Source organism: Peromyscus eremicus, chromosome 6 (assembly GCF_949786415.1).
Source record: "Peromyscus eremicus chromosome 6, PerEre_H2_v1, whole genome shotgun sequence".
NCBI classification, from domain to species: domain Eukaryota; kingdom Metazoa; phylum Chordata; class Mammalia; order Rodentia; family Cricetidae; genus Peromyscus; species Peromyscus eremicus.
Window position 1 is genome coordinate 104,447,930 of NC_081421.1, and position 24,648 is coordinate 104,472,577.

At 44.0% G+C, this 24,648-nt stretch overlaps 1 protein-coding gene across 4 annotated transcripts in view; it reads left to right on the forward strand.

The window, feature by feature from the left end:
- The window catches only part of Ppa2 (inorganic pyrophosphatase 2), an 80,276-nt gene that overhangs the window by 35,198 nt on the left and 20,430 nt on the right, over positions 1-24,648 (forward strand). For all 4 annotated transcript variants that reach the window (XM_059266282.1, XM_059266283.1, XM_059266284.1 and 1 more), the window contains 2 exons: positions 1,690-1,776; positions 11,784-11,910. In XM_059266282.1, coding sequence (XP_059122265.1) covers positions 1,690-1,776; positions 11,784-11,910 — 214 coding nt within the window. The remainder of the gene's footprint in view (positions 1-1,689; positions 1,777-11,783; positions 11,911-24,648) is intronic.

The window sequence follows — 24,648 nt, forward strand, 5'->3', positions numbered from 1 at the left end:
AGATATTTCTGGTCTAGATTGTTGATTTCAGTTTGGTCCCATATTGATTCCCCTTGCACATTGAGACAAACCATTACACCATTTATTAACACAGCACTCTCTTAGTTACCCAGCCTGCCTTATTCATGGCTACTCCTGGCCCAGAGTGGATACTCAGTATCCAGCCTTGCGAGTAGTGGATGCGAATGCCTGGTACTTAGCAGTAGGAAAGAAGCAGCAGTGATGGGCAGACTAGGAGAGAACAGAGCAGGGAAGGCACAGAGACATTCTGAGAGTATGGAGAGGTGTGTCAAGAGGGGAACTGGGAGACAGAATTTGCTGTTGTTACTGAAATGCGAGCATCGTGAGTTCTGATTCACACTATGGAGTCTATAACCCTGTCTCTGCTACTTAGAAACTCGGTGAGCTTTGACCACTGTAAACTGTTTCAGTTTATTTCTACTGTGGGGTGAATAATGATGCATTCCTCACAAGATATGTGTGTGTGTGTGTGTGTGTGTGTGTGTGTGTGTGTGTGTGTGTTAGAGAGTATCTGACACCTGTGGCCAGTATGTAAGGTTAACAACTATATTGGTTGTTATTGCAGTTTTTTTTTTTAGTAGTTTTAGTATTGGGGCATACTGGCTGGACCTGATTTTTTTTTGTTGTTGTTGTTGTTTTTTTTTTTTTTTAAAGTAAAGATGCATCAGTAGATGTACTATAATTAAGACTAGATGGAAAATACTGGAGTTTTTCTAGGGTTACCTGTAAATAAATGTTCATTTTTAGTTACCTACATAAAATAGAGAAAGTAAACTTGGATAATGTAAATGCCGGGATGATATCAGTGGCTGAATCTTGAGATTGCAGTTTCTCCCCCCTTCTAACGTCAATTTAAGACAAATCATTTTAGTCAATTTCTGTAGTTTGATTCAGAGTCAAGCAGTTATGAAGCTTCTGGGAAGAGATGATGCCTAGGAGAGATTTTAAATTGATAGCAAGTTCCCATTACATTATTCATCTCCAAAACTGTAACATATATTTTGTAGCCAACGGGTTATCATCTTCCCAGTAGACCCAAGAGTTGACTTATTTGCGTGATTTTTGTCGAGATCCTGAAATTTAGTGACAGAGGTAGAGAAGTTTTTAAGGGAGGGAAATGAGACAAAGATAGGTTTTTCTTCGCTGGAGTAAATCATGTCTCATCCTTTGTTTCTGGAGGGAAGGCTGTTTCGAGCAGTAGGGCACACTTAACCAATAGGAAGTTCATTGCCGACGTGACAAGCAAGGCCGAGAGGCTGCCACACGTCAGATGGAGCAGTGAGTGACAGCAGCCACAGATGAGATGGTCGGTCGGTAGAAAGAGAGAGTGAAACTCTGAGATTTGTGAATGTGAGTTTAACCGCTGACTAAGCTGGGAAGATGAATATTCTGGAAATACCACCCACTTTCAGATGTGATGACAGACAAATTAGAGACAGAGGAAGTGCTGTAAGTCTGTTTTAATTATTATGATGCTTGTGGGTGTACCGTGTCCTGGTGTGTTAGCCCAGAGCCTGTGTCGTAACGTCGGATAATTTTTCCTTTGAATCGTGGCTAGCTATAAACTTCATGATCATGTGGAAAAATTAGCATATACTGCAGTGAGTATTAACCTACATTTCTGCCTCATTTTTTTTATTTTGTTTTTGTTTTTTTTGTTTTTTTTAGACCTGGGAAGATCCTCATCAAAAAGATAAGAACACAAACTGCTATGGAGATAACGATCCCATTGATGTTTGTGAAATAGGCTCAAAGGTTTGTTCTACAGACTGTGTTAATCCTCACCTGTGTTTTGGTTTATTTACGTCCTAAAATTTCATTTTGGCCTCTAGTTCTTCCACCCTTCAAAGTCTGAGCATATTTATTCCTCTGGAACTCAGACTCTTCATATATCTTTACTTCTTTTTCCTAAGCCTGGGATTGGTGAACCACAGCAGGTGGGATCCAGCCGCCGCCTGCTTCTGATTCTGTCCGTGACACAGCTGCGTTCATGTGTGCCTTGTCTAGGGCTGCTCTTCCCGCACAGCCGCGGGGCTGAGGACTTGTAACAGGGACTGTAAGTCCTAAAGTATTTGCCATCTGACCCTTGGTGGGACGTTTGCCAAGCCCTGTCTTCAGATTCTTTGCCATTGTCTAGACAGAGACTTCAGTACTGATGGGAACCAGCTGCCGGAGCCAGGGAAGTAGCTTCGGTGGTAAAATGCATGCCCGGAGAGTGTGTTAATCTGAGTTCAGATCCCCAGAACCCAGGATGAAGCCAAGCACAGCGACACACACCTGTAATGCCAATTCTGGGGAGGCAAAGACAGGCAGATACCTGGACCTTGCTGGCCAACCAGCTGGGCCTGTTTGGTGACATTCCTGGCAATGGGAAGACCTTGTCTGAAATAAGAGGTACAAGAAGCCTAAGGAGTGGTACTGGAGGTTGTCCTCTGACCACAGACGTGTGTGCCTGCACTGGCACATACGTGTACAGGTGCCCACACACACACACACACACAAAAACAACCAGAAAACCCTCCTTTTTCTTTTCATATCAGCCTCCAGGCTGCCAAGTCCTGTGGAGAGAATCAAGGTCCGCAGGCCCGTGGGCTGGTGCTGCTGTTAGTTCTTCTGTCTGTTCAGTTCCCGTTTCTACTGCCTTCACGAGTTGTTCTGGGCCGCTCCTGTCTGGATCTGGTCTGCTGCCCCAGAAAAGCCTCCTGTCTTTTGAGTCAAAGCTCTGGTAGACATCAGCAGGGGCGAGCTCCCTCATCATTCCCCTCAGAACTGTGTATGGTGGTCCGTGCCACCCCCCATAACTGCTCTAGAGTTCACACTTCCTACCTGTAAGTGGTATTTTCTTCTCCTTTCTCTTCAGTACCAACAACTCCTCTTTCATCTTTTTGGCTTCTTATCATGTGCATGCTCTCTTACTTACCCTTTACACGGAGACCCAGAAGGAAAGCTTTTGGTACGGTACCCACCCCCATCCCCGTCTCCTCCTTCTTTCCTAGCTGTCACTCCTTGTGAAGTTGGCTCTTCCTCCCCCATCAGGTCAACCAAACTGCCATCATTGGGGTTACAGATAGCCGCTGTAGAGGCATTTGGATTTCCCTCTCCCCACCATTTCCTCTTCCCCCTTTGAGGCACAGTCAGTTGTTTTCTTGCCTTCTGTTATATCACGCTACTCTGCTTTCCCTCCAAGCATCCTGGCTCCCTCCCCGTGGTTTCATTGCAAGCGCATCTCCTCCTGCCTGCTCCTTAGTCCTGGGAGCAGGAGGGTGAGCCCCTGTCAATTCCTGTCCTGGACCTGTGCTCTTCCCTCCGTGAGCCAGTCCCAAGGGCGCCTGGTTTGGGTCTGGTAATTGACAACATCGGCTCATATCCTTGCGTTCAGCTGCCTATATCTGTACTCAGACGTTTCCTGGGCCTCTCAAGTTTGTGTCCCACGCTACATTCGCATTTTCCTTTTTTCTAATTCACAGCTCTCAGTATTTTCCATGGGGCCTGGGGAAGAGGAGAGCAACAGAAAGAGTAGTAAATAAATAGGGACTGCTGCCTGAGACAACATGGCTCCCTTCCTTCCCCAGCTCCGTCCTCTTCCACCAGAAACAGAGGGGTCGTCTGGATTGTTTACCCCTCTTCCCCCAGCTAAAGATGCGGTATTGATCTATGTCCGGAAGAACCCTCAGAACCAGTTTCCCCTTCTTGCTGTCGCTAGCTTGTCTCGTGCACTGTTAAGGTGTCGCTTGATGTGTTCCTCCTCCTCACCGGTTTCCTGGCTGGGTCGCTACCACCGTACACGCCGCTGCTGTGCTCCTTTTGGGACTTGGCTCCTACATCCTTTCCCCGACAAGTTGTTACATTCTTCTGCCTTAGTGGAAGTCAGTTGTTGGAAATTTACATTAGCATCTTCAGGTAATAGTTATCTGCTTATTTTCTCTCTCCTCTTGTTTTTGCTGTTCTTCATCACTCAGATTCCCCTCTTCAGTCCCTCTGAATATTTCCTGTCATTTGTTGCTTTTTCTCTGATTTTTTCCTTTCCCTTTTCTCCCTTTAGCATTCTCCTCACCTGCATCCTCCTCTCCTGCATCCTCTCCACCTGCATCCTCCTCACCTGCATCCTCCCCACCTGCATCCTCCTCTCCTGCATTTTCCCCACCTGCATCCTCCTCTCCTGCACTCTCCTCACCTGCTGCATCCTCCTCACCTGCACCCTCCTCACCTGCATCCTCCTCACCTGCATCCTCCTCACCTGCATCCTCCTCTCCTGCATCCTCCCCACCTGCATCCTCCTCTCCTGCATCCTCCTCTCCTGCATCCTCCTCACCTGCATCCTCCTCTCCTGCACCCTCCTCACCTGCTGCATCCTCCTCACCTGCACCCTCCTCTCCTGCATCCTCCTCACCTGCATCCTCCCCACCTGCATCCTCCTCACCTGCATCCTCCTCACCTGCATCCTCCTCTCCTTCATCCTCCTCACCTGCATCCTCCTCACCTGTATCCTCTCCTGCACCCTCCTCACCTGCTGCATCCTCCTCACCTGCACCCTCCTCTCCTGCATCCTCCTCACCTGCACTCTCCTCACCTGCACTCTCCTCACCTGCATCCTCTCCACCTGCATCCTCCTCTCCTGCATCCTCCTCACCTGCACTCTCCTCACCTGCATCCTCTCCACCTGCATCCTCCTCTCCTGCATCCTCCTCTCCTGCACCCTCCTCACCTGCTGCATCCTCCTCACCTGCACCCTCCTCTCCTGCATCCTCCCCACCTGCATCCTCCTCACCTGCATCCTCCTCTCCTGCATCCTCCTCACCCTCTCCTCCTTGTTATTTCTCTCCTCATTCTTACTCCTTTTATGAGGTGAGAGATTCTTATTCTCTACCTCACAATTCTGATTTTATGCACAGATTTGTTAGAATGCATGTGTATGTTACTGTTATCCTTGCCTAGCACATGTCTTCAACGGAAGTATGAACAAAATATAACTTTTTTTTTTCAACTTTAAGCTATAGTTTTCTGAACTTACTTTTTAAATATTTTCTCCTAAGGGATAAAAAGGGATAAATATCCTAATGAATACCTCCTATTCCTAGAACCCATGCTAGGCTCTTTGGTTTCCTGTCCATATCTTATTTCATAACAAGTAAAGATGGCTAAGTTAGATGACTTTTCATTCCTGGAAAGATTATGTGTTTAAAACAATTCTTTTACTCTTATAACTCTTGGGGGGTAGTCAATTCATATTTAGTGCAAAATATTCAGTCAGTTTAAACCTGATATGAGTAAAAAGCTTAAAAAGAGGCATCTTATTTTGACCCATGTAATGTGTCACTGAACGTGTAATTAGTGAGGTTGTGACTAGAAGAAACGTTAGCAACATTGGTAGCTGATAAACTGATGTGGCACAGTCACACTTATCTGTAAGCCAAGAATAACTAAGAAAACTCAATGTGGGTTTTAAAATAGAGGTTTCCAAGTTGTGCACTATGTGGCATAAAATTAAAGATTGTTAATATGTGATTTTTAATGTATAATTACTGAAGAATATATTAATTATTGTTATATTTTGCTAGTTTATTCTAGAACTTATAGTATTGTAGGCCTGACTACTGTTTAAATCCACCCGTGCCTGGCATGGACTTTGCTTGGTCCATGAAAAGTTATACTATTTAAGCCTTTAACTTGCAGTAACTTACTACACAGCAATAGAAAACCCAGTTCACAAGTTAATATGCTTTAAACACTGTACTTCCCATTATTTTCTGTTTTTAGCTGTGCATGGTTGAGGTTTGCCTTCCTCAGAACTGAGTCAGCACAGAGCCTAGGTTTTATAAGCCCCTTTTACATTTGCTTATTCCAGGCTCCTGAGAATTAAGCACTTGGTAGGTATATTTTAGTAAGTCCATGTAGATCCCAGTAGATGACCTCTTGGCCTTGAGTTCATATATCTACTTTCCTTGACTCTTCAGGAGTATGTGGAACTAAAATCATCTTCAATTTACTGTTGAGATGTTGAGAAACTAAAACCTAAAACACTGTGTGAACATACATAGCTAATGGGTGAAGGAAAGAAACGGTGTCCTATAAGTTGATACTGGACCGAAGGCCACAGACATATAGAAATGTTGAACGTTGTGAACTTCTTAAGAGATTATGTATTATTCATTTGGCTTTTATGAGAAGACTACACATGCAGCCAGCATAAATTGGTTGAATTGATTTAAACTGGAGTGTAGCAGCTTCATAAGTATTTTACCATTTGTTCCTAAGCATCCGTTACAGTTTGGGTTTGAGATTGCCTCTCTGTTTTAAAGGTATTACAGCCAAGCAATGGCTTGTTTGAAATAAGGCTCTCTCTCTGTGTTCTTCTGAGATCAAAAGCTGTTTCATCTGATGAAACTTGACAGTGGCTGAACTTGCTTCCTGCTAGCCTCAAAGTCTACAAAATAGACTCACTGGTTGTTATGTTGTTGGGAAATAAGTTTTATGAGTAAGAAAACAAAATAATTGAGAATGAAAGTTCTCGAGAACTTCTCTGCTGCCCACTTCTGTAGCATGGCTGATGTTTGAGATGGTTAAATCTTTGTTAGAGCATTGTGTGTCTGGAACATCCTCTCCCTCTTCCATGGAGATGCTAGCAAAGCAAAAGTGTCTCCAGACAGCCAGCATCTCCCAGAGGTTAAAACTGCCTTGGGTGAGACCCGCTCAATCAGTGTATCTGTGAGTTACCAACAAGACCAGCTTTTCCTTGATAATTCCAGAGTAACTTCAAACTCAAGATGGTTTATGAAGACCTTACAATTTCTTTGGTCTTGTGTACCCTGCCTCCCTGAAGCCTTGTCCTCAAGGGTTTGTACTCTGGGTACTGTAATTGCTTCACCTGACGGTGTCCTAGATTCTCCAGTCCTTCTCTGTCCACATCCTCTTTAGAATGCAGAACCACCACCAGCAAACACTGTGTGATTCAGCCTGTGTTAGCCTTACCTACCAGCTGCAGTCTCTCTGTGCAGTGCTTCAGATTTGAAAGAAGGCCTGCACAGTGTAGTAAATATCACCACCCTCTTTCATAAGTATCTATACATCTTCCTGTCGGATTGGAGATCAAGAGTTTAAGAAACCAAAGTCCAGACCTAAAGATAAGTACCTGAGATACTTGGTGATTTATAGCTAGGGAAGAAGCATGGTGGGGGTGGGGCAGGAAGGAATAGCATTCGGTTGACACCCAAACTGTAAAGGCGCAAGGTTGTTCTTCTGTTTCCTTCACAGAGTGGCATTCTCTTGGCCCTGCAGGCTTCCAAAAAGAGCTTCAGAGCTGATGAAACAGGGCAAGGTCAGATCAACGAGGCCTGCAGTTAAACCCCTGTCTTCCTGTGCCTATCCCTAGAACCAAGAGCCTCTTGGGCATCCCAAAGCTTTCCATGGGCTTGATTGGGACTCTAATGTTGGTGTGGAAGAAACTCAGTTTTTGTGACCTATAGTAAGCAAGTATACTGAAGATGGGCTTCTTCTTATGAAAAAGGAAGTTAAATCTGAGATTTTGGTATGTCCTTAAGTATACCAAGAATGGTAGATACATGCTCTTTGTAGAGTTAGAGCAGGGTAGGAAGTAACCTCAAACACCATTTAGATCTTTGTCTTTCAGATGTACTTAAGGGACAAGCTTTTTATTTGTTTTCTTACCAGTTTTTTAAATCCTTCCTAACATTTTTATTTACTGTGAATGGGAATGCTGTGAAATTCTGACTTCCTTTAGAAACCCAAACTTTCATGTTGATGATCAGGGAAAATTATGAGTCAAAAACTACCCAAAGCATCGTGCATTGTCTCACATGGCTGGAAATCGTCAAGAGTAGGATCAAATCCCAGACATGTGCTTCTGGAGGCTGTTTCTGGCTTCCGCAGGGTTCTGCCTCCAGGGCTGATACTTGTGAAGACGGATGCACATCTGTATTCATTCCATCCCTGTCCTGTAAAATTTCAGGTTGGGCCGTGTTATTCCAGTGGTTGAGATGTGGGATGGTAGAGCCTTTGTATCTGAGGTCCATTGTCTCTTCTTGTCTTTCTGTCCTGACCTGCAGTGTGTAAGTGTCCCAGACAAGGTAGTGAATCTTTGCAAACAGATTTTTTCCTCTCTCTTTTTCTCTTTCTCCCTCCCTCTGCCCACCCTACCCACTTTCTTTCTTTCCCTCACAGTGCCTACTACAGTACCAGGTATTTAACTGATGATAGACCAGCCACAGGAGACCCTAACGTGATTGTATGTCTTCTCTAACAAAGGAGGCTTCAGTATCATTTATACAGTCACACACTAATCTGCTGTGTGATAATCACTTCACGTACACTTAGATTAAGACTTGTCATCTTGCAAATGTTTTAAATGAGTTTACTTAATTTTATGTTTTAGCATCATTTTCTCTAAACATTTTGGGGGTGCATGAATGGTTTTGTTTTGCATACCTTATTTTCTCAATGTGAAGCTGCATTTTGGACCATGAGGAAATTTGTTTCCTGAAACATGTTTAGAGTGTAAGGTTACATGGAAATTCTCTAGCCTATTAACCTTTGAAAATAAAGAATATAGGAAGATCTGAGATGTTGGCAACCTGAGGGCAGTGAAATCACTTTCCCAAGCAGCAGAGTATCAGAGCCCACTTCTGACAGAGTAGTGTATGTGCCTGTGTGTAGACATGTGTGTGTACATGGGAGAGGGCATGTGCACATACGTTACACGGTGCGGGTGCCAGAAGTCAGCTCTGGTGTCATTCTTCTGGGTGGCATCCACTTTGTTTTTTGAGACAGAGTTTCTCAGGGACCTCAAGCTCTTGCTGATTTGCCGTGGTAATCAGAGAGACTCAGGGTTCCCCTGCTTCTGATTCCCTGGGGCAACAAGCCCTGTATCCAGCTTTTGACAGGAGTCCTGGGACTTGAACTCAGGTCCTCAGGCTTGCACAGCGAGTTCTGCATGACTGCACCATCTCTCTAGCCCAGCTGTCGCGGACGGTGGGACTGAACCATCTCCCTAGCCCAGCCGTTGCGGACGGTGGGACTGAACCATCTCCCTAGCCCAGCCGTCGGGGACGGTGGGACTGAACCATCTCCCTAGCCCAGCTGTCGGGGACGGTGGGACTGAACCATCTCCCTAGCCCAGCTGTCGGGGACGGTGGGACTGAACCATCTCCCTAGCCCAGCTGTCGCGGACGGTGGGACTGAACCATCTCCCTAGCCCAGCCGTTGCGGACGGTGGGACTGAACCATCTCCCTAGCCCAGCTGTCGTGGACGGTGGGACTGAACCATCTCCCTAGCCCAGCCGTTGCGGACGGTGGGACTGAACCATCTCCCTAGCCCAGCTGTCGGGGATGGTGGGACTGAACCATCTCCCTAGCCCAGCTGTCGGGGACGGTGGGACTGAACCATCTCCCTAGCCCAGCTGTCGGGGACGGTGGGACTGAACCATCTCCCTAGCCCAGCTGTCGCGGACGGTGGGACTGAACCATCTCCCTAGCCCAGCTGTCGGGGACGGTGGGACTGAACCATCTCCCTAGCCCAGCTGTCGGGGACGGTGGGACTGAACCATCTCCCTAACCCAGCTGTCGGGGATGGTGGGACTGAACCATCTCCCTAGCCCAGCTGTCGGGGATGGTGGGACTGAACCATCTCCCTAGCCCAGCTGTCGGGGATGGTGGGACTGAACCATCTCCCTAGCCCAGCCGTTGCGGACGGTGGGACTGAACCATCTCCCTAGCCCAGCTGTCGGGGACGGTGGGACTGAACCATCTCCCTAGCCCAGCTGTCGGGGATGGTGGGACTGAACCATCTCCCTAGCCCAGCTGTCAGGGACGGTGGGACTGAACCATCTCCCTAGCCCAGCTGTCAGGGATGGTGGGACTGAACCATCTCCCTAGCCCAGCTGTCGGGGACGGTGGGACTGAACCATCTCCCTAGCCCAGCTGTCGGGGACGGTGGGACTGAACCATCTCCCTAGCCCAGCTGTCGGGGACGGTGGGACTGAACCATCTCCCTAGCCCAGCTGTCGGGGACGGTGGGACTGAACCATCTCCCTAGCCCAGCTGTCGGGGACGGTGGGACTGAACCATCTCCCTAGCCCAGCTGTCGGGGATGGTGGGACTGAACCATCTCCCTAGCCCAGCTGTCGGGGATGGTGGGACTGAACCATCTCCCTAGCCCAGCTGTCGCGAACGGTGGGACTGAACCATCTCCCTAGCCCAGCTGTCGGGGATGGTGGGACTGAACCATCTCCCTAGCCCAGCTGTCGGGGACGGTGGGACTGAACCATCTCCCTAGCCCAGCTGTCGCGGACGGTGGGAGACCAGCTCCCAGCTCAGCTCCAGGGTAGCAGAAAGAATGCCTCAGAGTAGTGAGAGCTTAGGAAAAAATGTCTATCTGAGGGCTAGACTTTTTCTATCTGAGGGGAAAAAAAATAAAGAAACACACACGCTTTCTGTCAGTAACTTTCTCTTTTACTTCATCTTAGAAAAACCTCTTTCTCTGAAAATCTGTCTCCACATAGCTACAACAAGTGACACCTGGGATCTTGTCTGTGTGTATTTTATTTGCAGGGGCAGCTTAGTTTGTTTTGAATTTGTTCTGAAGTCTAAAATTAGCTGTCTTTGAGACTGAGAATACTGTTACTTTCCTGAGTCAGTAAAGAACAATATTCTGGTATTATTTCTATTCATCAGAATTATACTGCTTAAGCAGAAATCATCCTCCTGACCATCCACAGCCGTAAGTGTGCCCAAAGATGTAAAACACACTACCAATGGGCTGTGGAAGGAACCCCACAGCTGTTCTTTTTAGGGAGGTATAGTGGTGGCACATGAGAAGGTTACAGACAGAAAACAACTGTTTTCCACAGCCAGTGGCCCCATGGCCTGGCCAGGTGGGGCTCCACAACAGGAAGTCACTCATCTGGTGGGTCGACCTGCCAAACACTAGCTGTCACCTGCTGTGTGCTCCCAGGGCCCGCAGCACCCAGCTTCTTAATTAATTTATCCTAAACTCACTTTTAAGCATCTCATGAAACCTGTTTTGTCTCTAACATTAACAATTGTTTCACAATCATTCGTTGTCTTCTGAAGACAATCTTTTTGATAGTTTTTAGGCAGAAAAATAGAATACTTGTTGGGGCAGGTATGAAGTAGCTTTTCCTTGAGGACACTTTCAGCCTCTTCTACACTGTGTATATTTCTAGAGTAAAATCTTAATTCCAGTCTATGTCTCTCCTTCCCTGGTGGTGGTGGTTTTTCTTCTTTTTCAATTGCATGTGTGTATGTATGTATTTATTTAGAGTGTGTGTGTGCACTCACGCATACCGCATGTAAGTGTACTCTCATGTACATACACTCGTGGAACAGATGTGGAGGTCTGGGGACATTGGCTGGCTTCCCTTGCTATGGCCTGTGCTCCACAGTGGCGTTGGGCAGAAACCTCAGGCACTTCGCAGGGTCCTCCTCCTTGGGCAGCTCCCCTCTAGAGTCATGGTCCTACAGTCTGTTGTTTAATGTCTGGTTTCTGGAAGGGCATACATTTTTTTTCGTTTGTTTGTTTGTTTTGGTTACTCAATCAGCAATCCTTTCATGAGTGGAAGTAGAAGTTTTGAGATACTCATTCTTGGGAAAGACTGCAAGGCAGGCTTCCTGACCATGTTTGCATGGTTTGTATTTTACTAGAACTATTACAGTTCCATCGTGTGAGTGTGGTTTTATGGTTAAACCCTCCCAAGTCTCGCGAATGACGGCATCTTTTCTCTGTGCAGGTTCTTTCCCGTGGAGATGTGATCCATGTGAAGGTCCTTGGGGTTTTGGCACTTATTGATGAGGGTGCCACCGATTGGAAAATAATTGCTATCAATGTGAATGATCCTGAGGCTGAAAAATTTCATGGTAAGTATAGATCTTCCCAGAAAACAGAAGTAAATCAGTGTGTCTTTGGCATTCTTAGGACTGAAAGGGAAATAACATAAAACACAGTTTGTGTATTTAGGTGTTAAGCGGCGTTTTAAAACTCTTTCTATGGACCACAGAGGTCAGTCTAAAATATTTTTGAATGAGCTCTGTCATATCGCTAGGAGGAAGAAAGAAAAAGGAAAATATGAGACAGACAAATGATATTTTGTTTGAGATACAAAGAAATCTGCTGTGTCTGTTCCTGCATACTGCTTTCCCGTCCCTCTTCCTCTTCCCCTCCCCAACCTTCCCTTCCGTCCTGTCTCCCCCACTTCCTCCCCCCTGGTTCTTTTCCCACATGTGTTCTTCGTTCTTTGACTAGCTGCTTTGGTTCTGTAAGCAACATGTTTACATGACTAGTTCTTAATTTGTGTGCTTTCTGTAATGACTTAGTTGTCACTTAGAAAGACAGGGATTAAAAATTTCCTGATGATTCTTCTCTATTTCTTTTTTAATATTTTATGTTTCTTCCTCAGTTATCCTAGTAATTCTGAGTATCACATCTCAAGCTGTATTTATGTTGGAGGAACTCTTTCCCTGGGGATAGGTGACCAGGTATCTTCTCCCTTCTTCCAACAACAAACCTAAGTACATTCCACCAAAGTCCACCTTGGGGAGCTCCCTTCAGAGCATGGGGGAGGATTATTTACAGGACATAGGTGACATGGAAGCAGCAGGAAGCCATCCTTGCATGGACAGTGACTTCGATATAGAAGGAATGCCCTTCAGGTAACCTTTCACAGTCTGTATGCTCTAGCCCCTATTGAGAGTAACAAGGGTAACAAGGGGATGTGTATGTACTTAAGGCAGAATTATGCACCGTAGCTGGGAGTGGAGGATCTGTTAAGGGTCCGATAACCATCTCTGCTGTCTTCCTTCAATGAGAGAACATCACCAGGCCCTGGTCCTGAGGATCCCCCACAAGGACTCACACTGCCCTGATGAAGGTGGCCGCTGTCATGCTTGGACGCAGCGCTATATAAGATTTGTCACTTCCCTCACTCCAAGCAGTGACTCCAGACTGCCCCATGTAGAACTTAGGGTTTTCAAATTTCTTTATCTTTCTCATCTATCACTGACAACCTAGCTCCTCACAGCCTTACTATTTGTCTGTAGATGTACAGTGTGTGCCTTGCATGTTTCTGGAAGCTTTGTGATAACAGAAAAAAAAAAAAAAGAAATGACTGACTTTATATTATATTCTTTTTGTTTGTTTGTTTGTTTGTTTGTTTGAGACAGGGTTTCTCTGTGTAGTTTTGGTGCCTGTCCTGGATCTTGCTCTGTAAACCAGGCTGGCCTCGAACTCACAGAGATCCACCTGGCTCTGCCTCCCGAGGAGTGCTGGGATTAAAGGCGTGCGCCGCCACCACCCTGGTACATTGTATTCTTTAAATATTATTTGTTCATGCTTTGTCTCTTGGTTAAATCTTAAAATTTAAAACTAGGTGGAGTTTATAATGGTACTGTGTACCATTAAGTGATCAGTTAGTTGATAAGCTCTATTAAGCGATCAGCTCTGCATGGGCTCCTCTGAGCCTGCTGCACGGCCATCATAGGCATCTCTCTAGTGTCCTCCCAGGCCATGTCTTCGGCTATATTCTTCAGTGTTACTTTTTTATTGTTTGCTTTTTATTTTCATTGTTAGCTCCCTCCAGTTACAGTTTTGAGTGGAGAGATGGTCGGTTTCCATGGGCTTTTTTTAATAACTCCTCCTTTAAGTTAATCGTCCCCCATTGTTCCTCTCCTCCTTGTCTTCCCCTTTTTAAGCCTTTCTGCCCTCAGCATTCTACATCACTGCTTTCGTTTCACTTATCTACTACTCATCCCTGAAGTACACCCCTCAACACACCCAATGGCCCCTTTCTAGTTCCCTGGCTTCTGGCTTCTACTTGTGCCCCTAGTTACACAAAACAAAAGCTTGGAAGCCAGGATCTCCACTTGAGAGAGAACATGCAGAGTTTGTGTTCTGGTCTGGGTGACCTCACTAACTATAGTATTTTCCAGTTCTACCGATTTACATGCAGATTTCATGATCTTTCTTTTGTTTACAGCTGAGTGATATTCCACTGTGTATATGTACCACACTTTCCTTCTCCATTCTCCCAATGGTGGGCATCTAGGTTAATCCTGTTTCCTAGCAATTGTGTATAAAGGATCATTGAACAGGTATGTGAACACGTCTACGCAGTAGGATATAGAGTCCATTGGGTATGTGCCCAGGAGTATTATAGCTGGGGCAGACTACATTTCTGTGGCTAGTTTCTTGAGAAGCTTCTAGACTGATTCCACAATGGTGCACTAGTCTACACTCCCACCAGCAGCATACAGGAGCTGTGCTAGGTCCATACCGGCATCTCTTACCATTTCTGTTCTGACGATGCTGTTTGACTAGGTTGAGATTGACTCTTAAAGTACTTATAATTTGCACTTCTCCATTGGCTAAGAATGTTGAACACTTTTTAAAAAGTATTTATTAATCATGTGTATTTCTTTGGAGAAATTTTTATTCAGATCAACAGCCCATTTTTTAATTGGATAGTTGGGTTTTTTTAGTTATTTGCATATTCTAGACACTAATCATCTGTCCAGTGTATAGCTATCAAAGATTTTCTCCCATCTAGATGTCTCTTTAGTCTATTGATAGTCCCCTTTGCTGTACAGAAACTTTTCAGTTTCATGAAATCTCATTTGTTGGTGGGTGGTATTATCTCCTGTACTACTGGAGTCCTGTTCAGAAAGCCCTCACCTGTGCCTGGAAGTTAAAGTGTACTTCCTGCTTTTTCTTCTAGTGGTTTCATAGTTTCATGTCTTATTGCATTAGTTACTTTTGTTTTGCTAAAACACCACACCAAGGCAACTTACAGAAGGGTTCGTTTTGGCTTCCAGTTCTAGGGGGATGAGTCTATCATGATGGGGAGGTGGGGAGGTGGGGAGGTGTGGTAACAGGTATAGCAGCAGGAAGAGGAGGCAGAGAACTTCCTCTTCAAATGCAAACATGAAAGAGAGAACTAGAAATAGCAAGAGGCTTTTAATCTCAAAGCCCACTCTAATGACACACTTCCTCGGGCAAGGCCACACCTCCTAGACCTTCCCAAACAGTGCCACCAACTGGGGACCAAGTGTTCACTGCTTGAGATTGTGGAGCCACTTCTCATTCAAACCACCACACTTGTCTTTGATCCATTTGTAGCTGAGTGAGAGATAAGGATCTAGTTTCACCTTCCAGTATTTTGAAATCCCATTTTCCCACCACCATTTAAGATACTGTCTTTTCTCTAACATATATTTTTGACATCTAACTGGGGACTTGATCCGAGTACTCAGTTCCATTTCATTACTCTGTGTATCCGTCTTTGTTCCGGTACTGTGCTGTTTTTATTACTGAGGGTGGGCTGAAATCGGGTTTGGCGATACCTTCCGTCCAGGGTTGCTTGACTGTCCTTGGTCTTTTGCTACTTCTTGGAATTTTTCATAGACAAAGATAAGAGAAAAGATTTTTCAAAACTTAGGGAAGGGCACTACTCTGGAAGCTTTTAAAATATCCTCCCCTTTTCTCTGCCTACCAAGGCAAAGGCCGAGAGCAGATGCAGATGCGTCCTTGCAGGTGGTCAGGCAAGATGGTAACTTTAAGGGGCGCAGTCACAGCGCTGTCTGAGAGGATGTGGCTGGCTGCAGTTTCAGTGTGCTACATGAAACCAGGGCATCCAGCCAGGGCAGTTAGAGTCTGGGGCCCTCCTGTGCTATGCTCACCCATTTGTCTGATGACGGGTCAGTGGTTGTTGTTACATATCTTCTATATGACCGGGGTGAGGGGGTCTGCATTCTTTGTTCTAGTGTTTGATAGGTTGTTGGCCCGCTTTCTCCTTTGTGTGTGTGTGTGGGGGGGGGAGATATCTTGGTGACTTGATAGTTAGTTCTATTTGTAGTTCTTTGAGGGACCTTTATTATAATTTACACAGTGGCTGAGCTAACACTCCCACCAGCTGACCAGTAAGTGGCACTTTTTATTGGTGTAAGCTGATGACTGTTCTGTGCCTTGTGCTGTGTGCTGGATAGGCATTGGTGGATTCCCTGCAGGAGAATGACAAGAATAATGCCTTAGCCCTGGTGGAGCTAAGTGCTGCATTGCAAATCGGGACCACTTAGTCCAAGAAACAGCCCGAAAGCTTTTGTTCCATAGGACGCAGAGTAATTTAAAGCAGGGTACAACGTGACCACAACATATTTATCTATATATCTCTTGCTATATTAATAGAGACATGCTTGTGGGTTTTCCAAGAGAGTTTTGGAGTGATTTTGTTTATAATGAAATTGCTGCTTTCATTTTATCCAATGGAAAACATGTGTAGACTTTGGTAGGCTACAGTGTGCCACTTTGTGTTTCTAGTTTTTAGCTTTGACGTGACTGAACTGGAAGAAGCCAGTGCATGAGAGAACACGTTTCACTTAGCAAAATCTGTTTTTCCTGGCTGGATGAATGTAATCTTAACATTAATAGCCGGGCATAGCAGCTTACATCTATAAACCCCAACACTTCAGAGGCTGAAACAAGAAGATCATTGTGAGTTTCAGGTCAACATGGACTACACAGTGAGTCTCATTTAAAAAATTAACACTACTATCAAGTTTCACATTCTGTAGATGTATCAGACACTGACATTTTTTAAAGGCTAAATAAAGTTTGAAATGAAATGAAATACCCCTCCTCCCTGATAGAAAATTGGTCTTTTTTTTTTTTTTTTTTTTGGCTCATTAACACTTGGGGCGCACTGAGACCATTAATCAACTGTAATTAGTTTCTAGTCCTTAATGCTTCATAATGGTACCCTAATGGCCTGAAAGAGTTAATAAGACTCCCTGGGCACCTAATTGTACTGGAGATGACGGGGCCATTAGAGATAATAATGCTAGGTTAAGAAATAACCAAGTTCAGAGCTTTTTAAGAAAACTGAAGTGGAGGTTCTGTCAGTCTTGGTTTGATTAACCACCTGAGGACCTTAGTAGGGCTTGGCAGCTCACACATTTCTAATGGTTTTGTTTTTAACTAAATGAAAACTGTTGTCTTTGTCTTGTAAGAACTTTTGTCTATCAGGTGATTTTATACTTTTGAAAAATGAAAGCCTAAAAACCAAAACTTAAAATCAGAACAATTATGTTGATTTTGGTACATTCTGAATGAGTAATTTACCTGAGGAACTTATTTTACAGTAGGGAGTTTGAACATTTTTCAAAGGCCAGCATCAAAATTGCCCTCAAGTTAACAGAGTTTTTAAGTGTTTCAAATGTATAGAATTTGAACATACATTTAGGAAAATTTAAACATCAAATAAACTTCATGGGTCCTTTTGTTGTCTTTCAGGGCAGGAATGAACATGTGGAAAGCGCATCAGTTTGGCTATAATTCCACTTTCTATGTGAACATGTCTAGTGCCCCTGCCACTTGCAAAATAATCAAATTAGTATGTGTTTGCTTTTCTTCTTCCTAGAGCACAATTTAGTAGTGTTATTGGAATGACATTTTGTCGTTGGAAGATACAGTAGAAGGAGGGGAGCTAGCATGACATGGCAGTCCTGAGCAGAGTGTCTCTGCTGACTGTTGTAACCAGAGGCAGAGTGTTCCTTCTCCTCCCTGCGCTCTTGGAGGACAGTGGAGTGCGCTCTCGGAGGACAGTGGAGTGCGCTCTTGGGCTCCGGCAGGGGCATTGCGTCACTGTTGGACTCCTCGAGCCCTAGTGTGCGCTGAGCTCACCAGGGGAAGGGAGAATTAATAACTTAAACAAAATAAAACTTCAGCCATTCAAATCCAGTCTAGTTCCAGACCCCAGGAACTTCACTGCTGTGCCTCCTTGCTCTTCTAAAGCAGAGTTAGTTTAGTGTATTTGTAACTTCTGGGGGTGGTGACCATTTTCCCTGAGGCAGTAATGAGCTGGTGGTAATTAGAAGTCGGCTAGAGAGGTAGCTCCTTTGATGTCTGTTCTTTTGAGTTCATTAATGGTGGAGAGGCTTGGGTGTAGGGGAGAAGGTGTGGTGGGTATCATTAGGAATTAATTACTGGGAATCTGTTGCTTTTTTTTTTGAACCTTGACCGCTGTAGCTTTTAGGGCTTTGGTCATATTCTATGATGCAGTAACATGGGGGAAGTCTTAAGTTCTAAAATGTTCCCATTTGCTTGGGAAAGTCGTGTGTGCACCCGCCCCCCAACCCTAGTGCCTCCATCCTAGAGCTGTGGGTTGTCTGTCGTCTTACCCGTTCCTGAAGGGGTGCTCCCCCTGCCCCCCAACCCTAGTGCCTCCATCCTACAGCTGTGGGTTGTCCTCTTACCCATTCCTGAAGGGGTGCTCCCCCTGCCCCCCAACCCTAGTGCCTCCATCCTAGAGCTGTGGGTTGTCCTCTTATCCGTTTCCCATTTCTGAGTTCCTTCCAGCAATATCTTTCACCTGCCTTCCTCTGAAGCAAACAGCTGTCTTGAGGGTCATTGCTGAAGGGAAGTTTATTGAAATTATTAGCAGTTTATCAATTATACACATTGATGGTGTTTGCTGTGGGGTTTTCACATCTGTATACATTGCAGAATTATAGTTTCAACTATGGGATCGTGAGAGATTTCTTGGGAGCACAGCGCACTTCTTAATCTGTCTTAGGGAGACTCCTAAGTGTTAGAACTGGAGATTCAAGGGCAGTCTCGATACCATGCCTGTCTGTTCTTGTAGCCACTTTGCAATATGCTTCAAATAAAACTGCATTAGGAAAGCATTGAAATGTCTGTGCACAGGGCCCTGGTATGGTTTTCATTTTCGGGGTCATGCAGAGTTCCTTATTAACTAGTAATGAATGTATTTTTGTAAAGAATCAATTAAATCTTTTTGAGATTGTTTCCTAATGTATTTAGATTTACAGAGAGACTTAGAATAGTATATGGTAAGTATATTTTTAGTATAGGTTTTTACTTGAGAAGAGTCGACTTTGTGGGGCAGGGAGGAGAATGGAGAATGAAAGGAGAGCACAGTGATGGTATTGCTCGCAGCCCATGTGTGTTAGACAAAAGCGTGTGTATTAGATAGACATAAGAGTCTGGAAAGGCCTGGCCACAAAAACATCTTCGCAGGTCCTTAGTAAGCACGAACAGTTAAGGAATCATTCTCTGAGTAGGAGCCTCTGCTTGTGGTGCAGAAGATGCGGTGAGCGTTAGGGATTGAGTGGTGTTCCTTGTGAATATTTATGAGCAGCATTAAAAACACATGCTCTTGCCTCCCGTGGATTTTGTTTAGAGGGGCTGGTTGTACACATGTCTAGCTCAATTTCCTGGTTTTTTTTTTTTTTTAATCCTTTTACATAACAGAAGCAAAGGAATGGCATTACACTTATATTTGGGTTTTGTCTAAATATGAAAATTCCTCTGTGAGATATATGCCTTTGTTTCCTTGTGTTAAGGATTGGTGTGAATAACCTAGATAAAAGCAGCATAGTTTTCCCTTTAAATCTCTGTAAGTACAGGTGGTTCTCAGTTGGTGAGGATGAACAGTAAGATTAAGTGTAACATTCTGTGGCTGCCTCTGTGTACTATCCAGTATAACATAAGTACTAAATTTCTTAATTTTTGAATTGACACATAAGGGGATGTATATGTATTAAGAAACAAAAATGGACATTTTGAATGAAATCTGAATATACCTTCAAAATAGGTATATTTTCATTGATTTCAGCAGGAGAAAAACATTCATTTTATACTTGGATTTTTGACATTATAACTGTAGGTCTTTCTTTAGTGTCATGTATATTACCTTATTTTTATATCTGTGACATTTGTCATCTACATGTCCTTGCTAAGTCACCAATATACAATCTATTACTGATTTCCTCATTTTGACCTCACAAGTATCTCAAATCTGTTCTTACCTTTGCATTGCCTTAAATGGCCTATCTTCTTTTCTGTTGAAGCAGTGTTAACATTTCTCTTGTCTCAGCATCCTGAAACTAAAATTTACCTTCTGCATTGTTTATCAAACTGATTTTAGAGAAATCTTACTTTGGAGGAAGGTAGGCAACCTTCCCACTCTCTTTTTACAAAGGCATCCAAATTCTCTACCTTTGAAAAGTCATTTGATTTCCTAGTTCCAGGAGTCCAGTCGAAGAGAGAGAAGAGGGATTCTATGAGCAAGGGGCATCAAGATAATAATGGGGAAATCTACAGAGACAACCAAACCAAACTAGTAGGAACTCATGAACTTTAGACCTCCATGTGGAGCCTCCATGGGACTGGACTAGGCCCTCTGCTAGACTGTTGTATAGCTTGATCTGCCTAAGGGCTGGAAGTAGGATCAGGATCCATCCCTGGTGCACGGTCTGGCGTTTTGGAGCCCACTACCTATGGTGGGACACCTTGCACAGCCTTGAGGCGGGGGGTGGGGGTGGGGTTGGACCTGGACCTGCCTCTACTGAATGTATCAGGCTTTACTGACTCCCCATGTGAGGCCTTACATTGTTGGAGAAGGAAATGGGGGTGAGTTGGGAGGGGCTAGGGGGTGGGAGGAGGGAAGCGAAGGGGATCTGTGGTTGGTATGTAAAATGAATAAAAAAATTTCTTACTTAAAAGAGAGAGAGAGAGAGAGAGAGAGAGAGAGAGAGAGAGAGAGAGAGAGAGAGAGAAGTCGTTTAATACTTTGCACTGTTGTTGGGATGTTTACTCTGTAAACTCCCCTACACTTGGCATCTCCCATCTCCTACGTATGCCAGGTTCTTCTGTAGCTGGTGACTTTGCAGATCCATCCATATCACTGAAATGTTCTTTGTCTACGTGGAAACACCTTATCTTTCAAGAGCCATCTCTCCTCCAAGTGACCTTGATTCTGTAAGGCAAACATAATCTTTCCCCCACAAACACCATTTTGTTTAATTTAGTTAAACGTTTGGTTTCACATTTGTCATATGTTTCTGTGTCTTCCCACCTATCTAAATTGTGAACTCCTTGAAGAGTAGGACTGGCATTTGCTTTGTTTGATTGTTTGAGACAGAGTCTCATGTATCCCCAGCCGGCATCAAACTTGCTATGTAGCTGGGGATGACTTTGAACTTCTGATCCTCTGGCTTCAACTTCCCAAATGCTGGGATTATGGGTGTGTACTACCACACCCAGTTTATGAAACTCAAACTTGCTTGTGCATACTAGCTGAACAGGTGAGCACTACTAACTAAGCTACATCCCTAGCACTACATATACTACATACAGTCACTGCACTTTAAATAGAGAGTTAAGGGGTTCTGACAACTATGTATGTTTGTCCTAATACCCAGTGTTTCTGTTACCCACAAATTCCCCCTTGCCTGTGTTTAGCCAATGAGCCCCACCTTCCTATCCTAAGCCCATAGCAAATATCACTCTCTGTAGCTGAGGGGCAAATCTCTCCCGCTCGCGTCTCCCAAGTAAACACATAGAGACTTATGTTACTTATAAACTTATAGCCATGGCAGGCTGCTTGTTATCTGTTCTCATATCTTAAATTAACCCATTTCTATAAATCTATACCTTGCCACTTGGCTCACTGGTATCTTACATCATGCTTCTCCTTGTGGCGGCTGGCAGCGTCTCTCTGCCTCAGCCTTCCACCTCCCAGAATTCTCCTCTCTCCTTGTTCCGCATACACTATACTTCCTGTCTGGCTACTGGCCAATCAGCATTTTATTTATCAATCAATCAGAGCAACACATTCACAGCATCCCCAGCAACTATCATTTCTGTCCTGATAGTCTTCTCTGGAACTTGCATTGGTGTAGTCTGGTGTCAGTGATCTAACAGGCATCCTGTGGTGTGAAGCATGGCCTTCAGAATATGACTTCTTGCTCTTGTACATGTTCTGAAGAGTTGTATGCTGAGCAGAGTAGTGTGTTCCATTTTATCACTGGATGGAACTCTGTGGTGTCCATACACAGTGGTGTCACTGGTGAATGGACATTTGGATTTTCAATTTGGGGCTGATATGGACATTGAAGTCTTGATGGGAAATATGTTTTCATTTCCTATATGGAAATACTCAGGTAAATAGGATTATTGAGTCAGATGTAATTATAAGACAAGTATTGTATACTTGCCTTTCCACAAGTATATGAAACAGCAAGTGTACTTTTGTTACACACTTTTAAAAATAAAAAAATACCTTTTAAAAATTAAGAGAACTGCTGGATGGTGGTGGCTCATGCCTTTAATCCCAGCACTTGGAAGGCAGAGGCAGAGGCAAGTGGATCTCTGTGAGTTCGAGGCCAGCCTGGTCCACAGAGTTCCAGGACAGCCAGAGCTACACAGAGAAGCCCTGTCTTGAGAAACCAAAATGATGATGATGATGATGATGATGATGATAATAACAATTAGGAGAAATGGGCACATATTTAAGGATTTTTTTGTATCCAGTTCTCATTTCCATACCCACTCACTCCTGGAAGGCCCCCAGGTCCACATCCCTATCAGATCTCATTTCCCTTCAGTGTGTTGTAGCCCGCTGCTGGTGGTAAACTTTCCTTATCTTAATTTCTTTAAATTTGCATTTTCTTTTCATTTGGAAATATAGTTTCACTGGATACAGTGTTTCGAGTTAATAGGTTTTATTTTCTAAGTTCCATAAACACGTGCCTGCCTTCCCCTTCCCCTTGTCTGTTTCTTCTCTCTGATGTTTCTAGCACGTCAGCAGCCATTTGTGTTGAAAAAGTCTTGTTTTTCTCAGACCGATTTAGAGTCTATTTATAGCCACAGCGTCAGACCACACGCCTATTGTTTGTTTCTATTAGACTGGGTTTTGGAGGGCCCTGTGTCTTTGTTATTGTTTGCTTCTGGAGTCCAGCATGTTTTTTTCTGTGCTATGCTACCGGGTCCTTTTGTCTGTGTTTACCTTGCTGGGTCTTGTTGAATTTGAGAAATTTATGCTGCGTTTTTTTTTACACTTTTTTTTTTCACTCATTCTCTTGCCTTTCTTCTGAGCCTTGTGATACCTGTACTTTACATCACTTTTTATCATTTCCCGGGTAACTAAAGCCATTTTCATTACATAAACTTTGGTCTGTGCTGTTTCTCAGACCAGGTCATTTCTACTGCTGCGTCCTGTGGGCCCCTGACTTTTATTGTTTCATCATGTCTCAGTTTGTCTGTTAAGAGCTGAGTTTCCACTCCAGACACTCTCCCACCTGCTTCTTCTTTATGTTTATTGTTTTATAGTTCCTTTTCCTCAGATGAGATTCGTTTGCATTCACATAGTGCTGTATTTCTTGACGGTCCTTGAACATGTTCACAGTAACTACCTAATATTTTAAAACACTCTGTAACTAAAGCATATGGATGGGGTTCTCGGGACCACAGGTTCCACTGTGGAGGGATTTACTATGGTGACTGGTTATGTGGGTCATCTTAGGATTAATTTCTGGCAGCTACTTTTTACTTGATGCAGACCTTAGAACCTTAGAATTACTCTAGTATGCTCAGGACAGCCCAGAGTCTGTTTTCAGCCGTAGAGTCAGACCCACACGCCCATTGTTGTGTTCTGTTGGACTGGGTTTTGGAGCCCTATGGCTTTGTTACTGTTCGCTTGTTAGGTTGATTCTGTTGTTGTGCTCTCTCTTCTCACACATTAGCTGCTTTACTGTGAGTTCACCGCGGTGGCGTGCTGAGACATGCTTTCAGAATCTTCTTTTCCTTAGCGATCTCTGTTTCCCCCAAAGTAAAATTCTCAGTTGAGGAATGTTCATAATTGCTGGTGGTTTGGTTCAAGTACTAGAGCTGAGTGAAAGTCTCATCTGCTGTACTTACATAAAAAGATGCACCCTTTGTTCTAAATGTGTTTTTTAAATGATCGTTTAATTCAGACACATGCCAAGAAAAAATTATAAGAACTAAATTGGGGCCAGTGAGAGGGCTCAGGGGGTAAAGGCGCTTCCCCAACAAGCTTCATGACCTGAGCTCAATCCTTGTGGCCCACATGGAAAGAGAAAAATGACTCATCAGTTGTCCTCTGCCTCCCATACATGGCATGTGTGCACACACATATGGTTGATCATGAAGTAAGAAATTAATTTATAATTAGTTAAGGGTCTACCTTGGTGGTAGAGTGCCTGGGTAGCATGTGTGCAGGAGGTCCTGGGTTCAGTCTCCAACATTATCTTTTTAGTTTAGAAATTCATTTTGTGTTTGCTCTTCAGTGTCAACAAGTAAAACATATGTTTGTAGAAAAATATTTTGAATAGTTATATGCATGTATATGTGTGTTGTGTGTGTCCACATCCCTTTTGTATGTGTTATTTTTAGCATATGTTTAGACCAGTGCCTAGCTATATTGATTTCTCAGTAGCAGTGTAGACTGCAAAAAGTGTTAATATTAGTTAAAATGTTTATAATATCTCTCTAAATCATTAATTCATGTTTTTATTTCAAAAGATAACAGAGTAGAAGGCTATGGGGTTTCCTCTTAAGTAGAATCATGGCTGCATCCATAGGTAAAATTTTAGGATGTTTAAGAAATGATAATTCATATTTGGCAACTGACACAATTTTTTTTGACTCAAATAAATGTTAAATAAGTACAGGAGCTAATAACTAACAGCCCTCTTCAAGTGGAAAGCTAGTTTTAAGTTCTGTATCATCTGCAAAGTTAGAATGGTAGGTTTTAATTAAGGTATTTTCGATTTATTTCTTTGTTT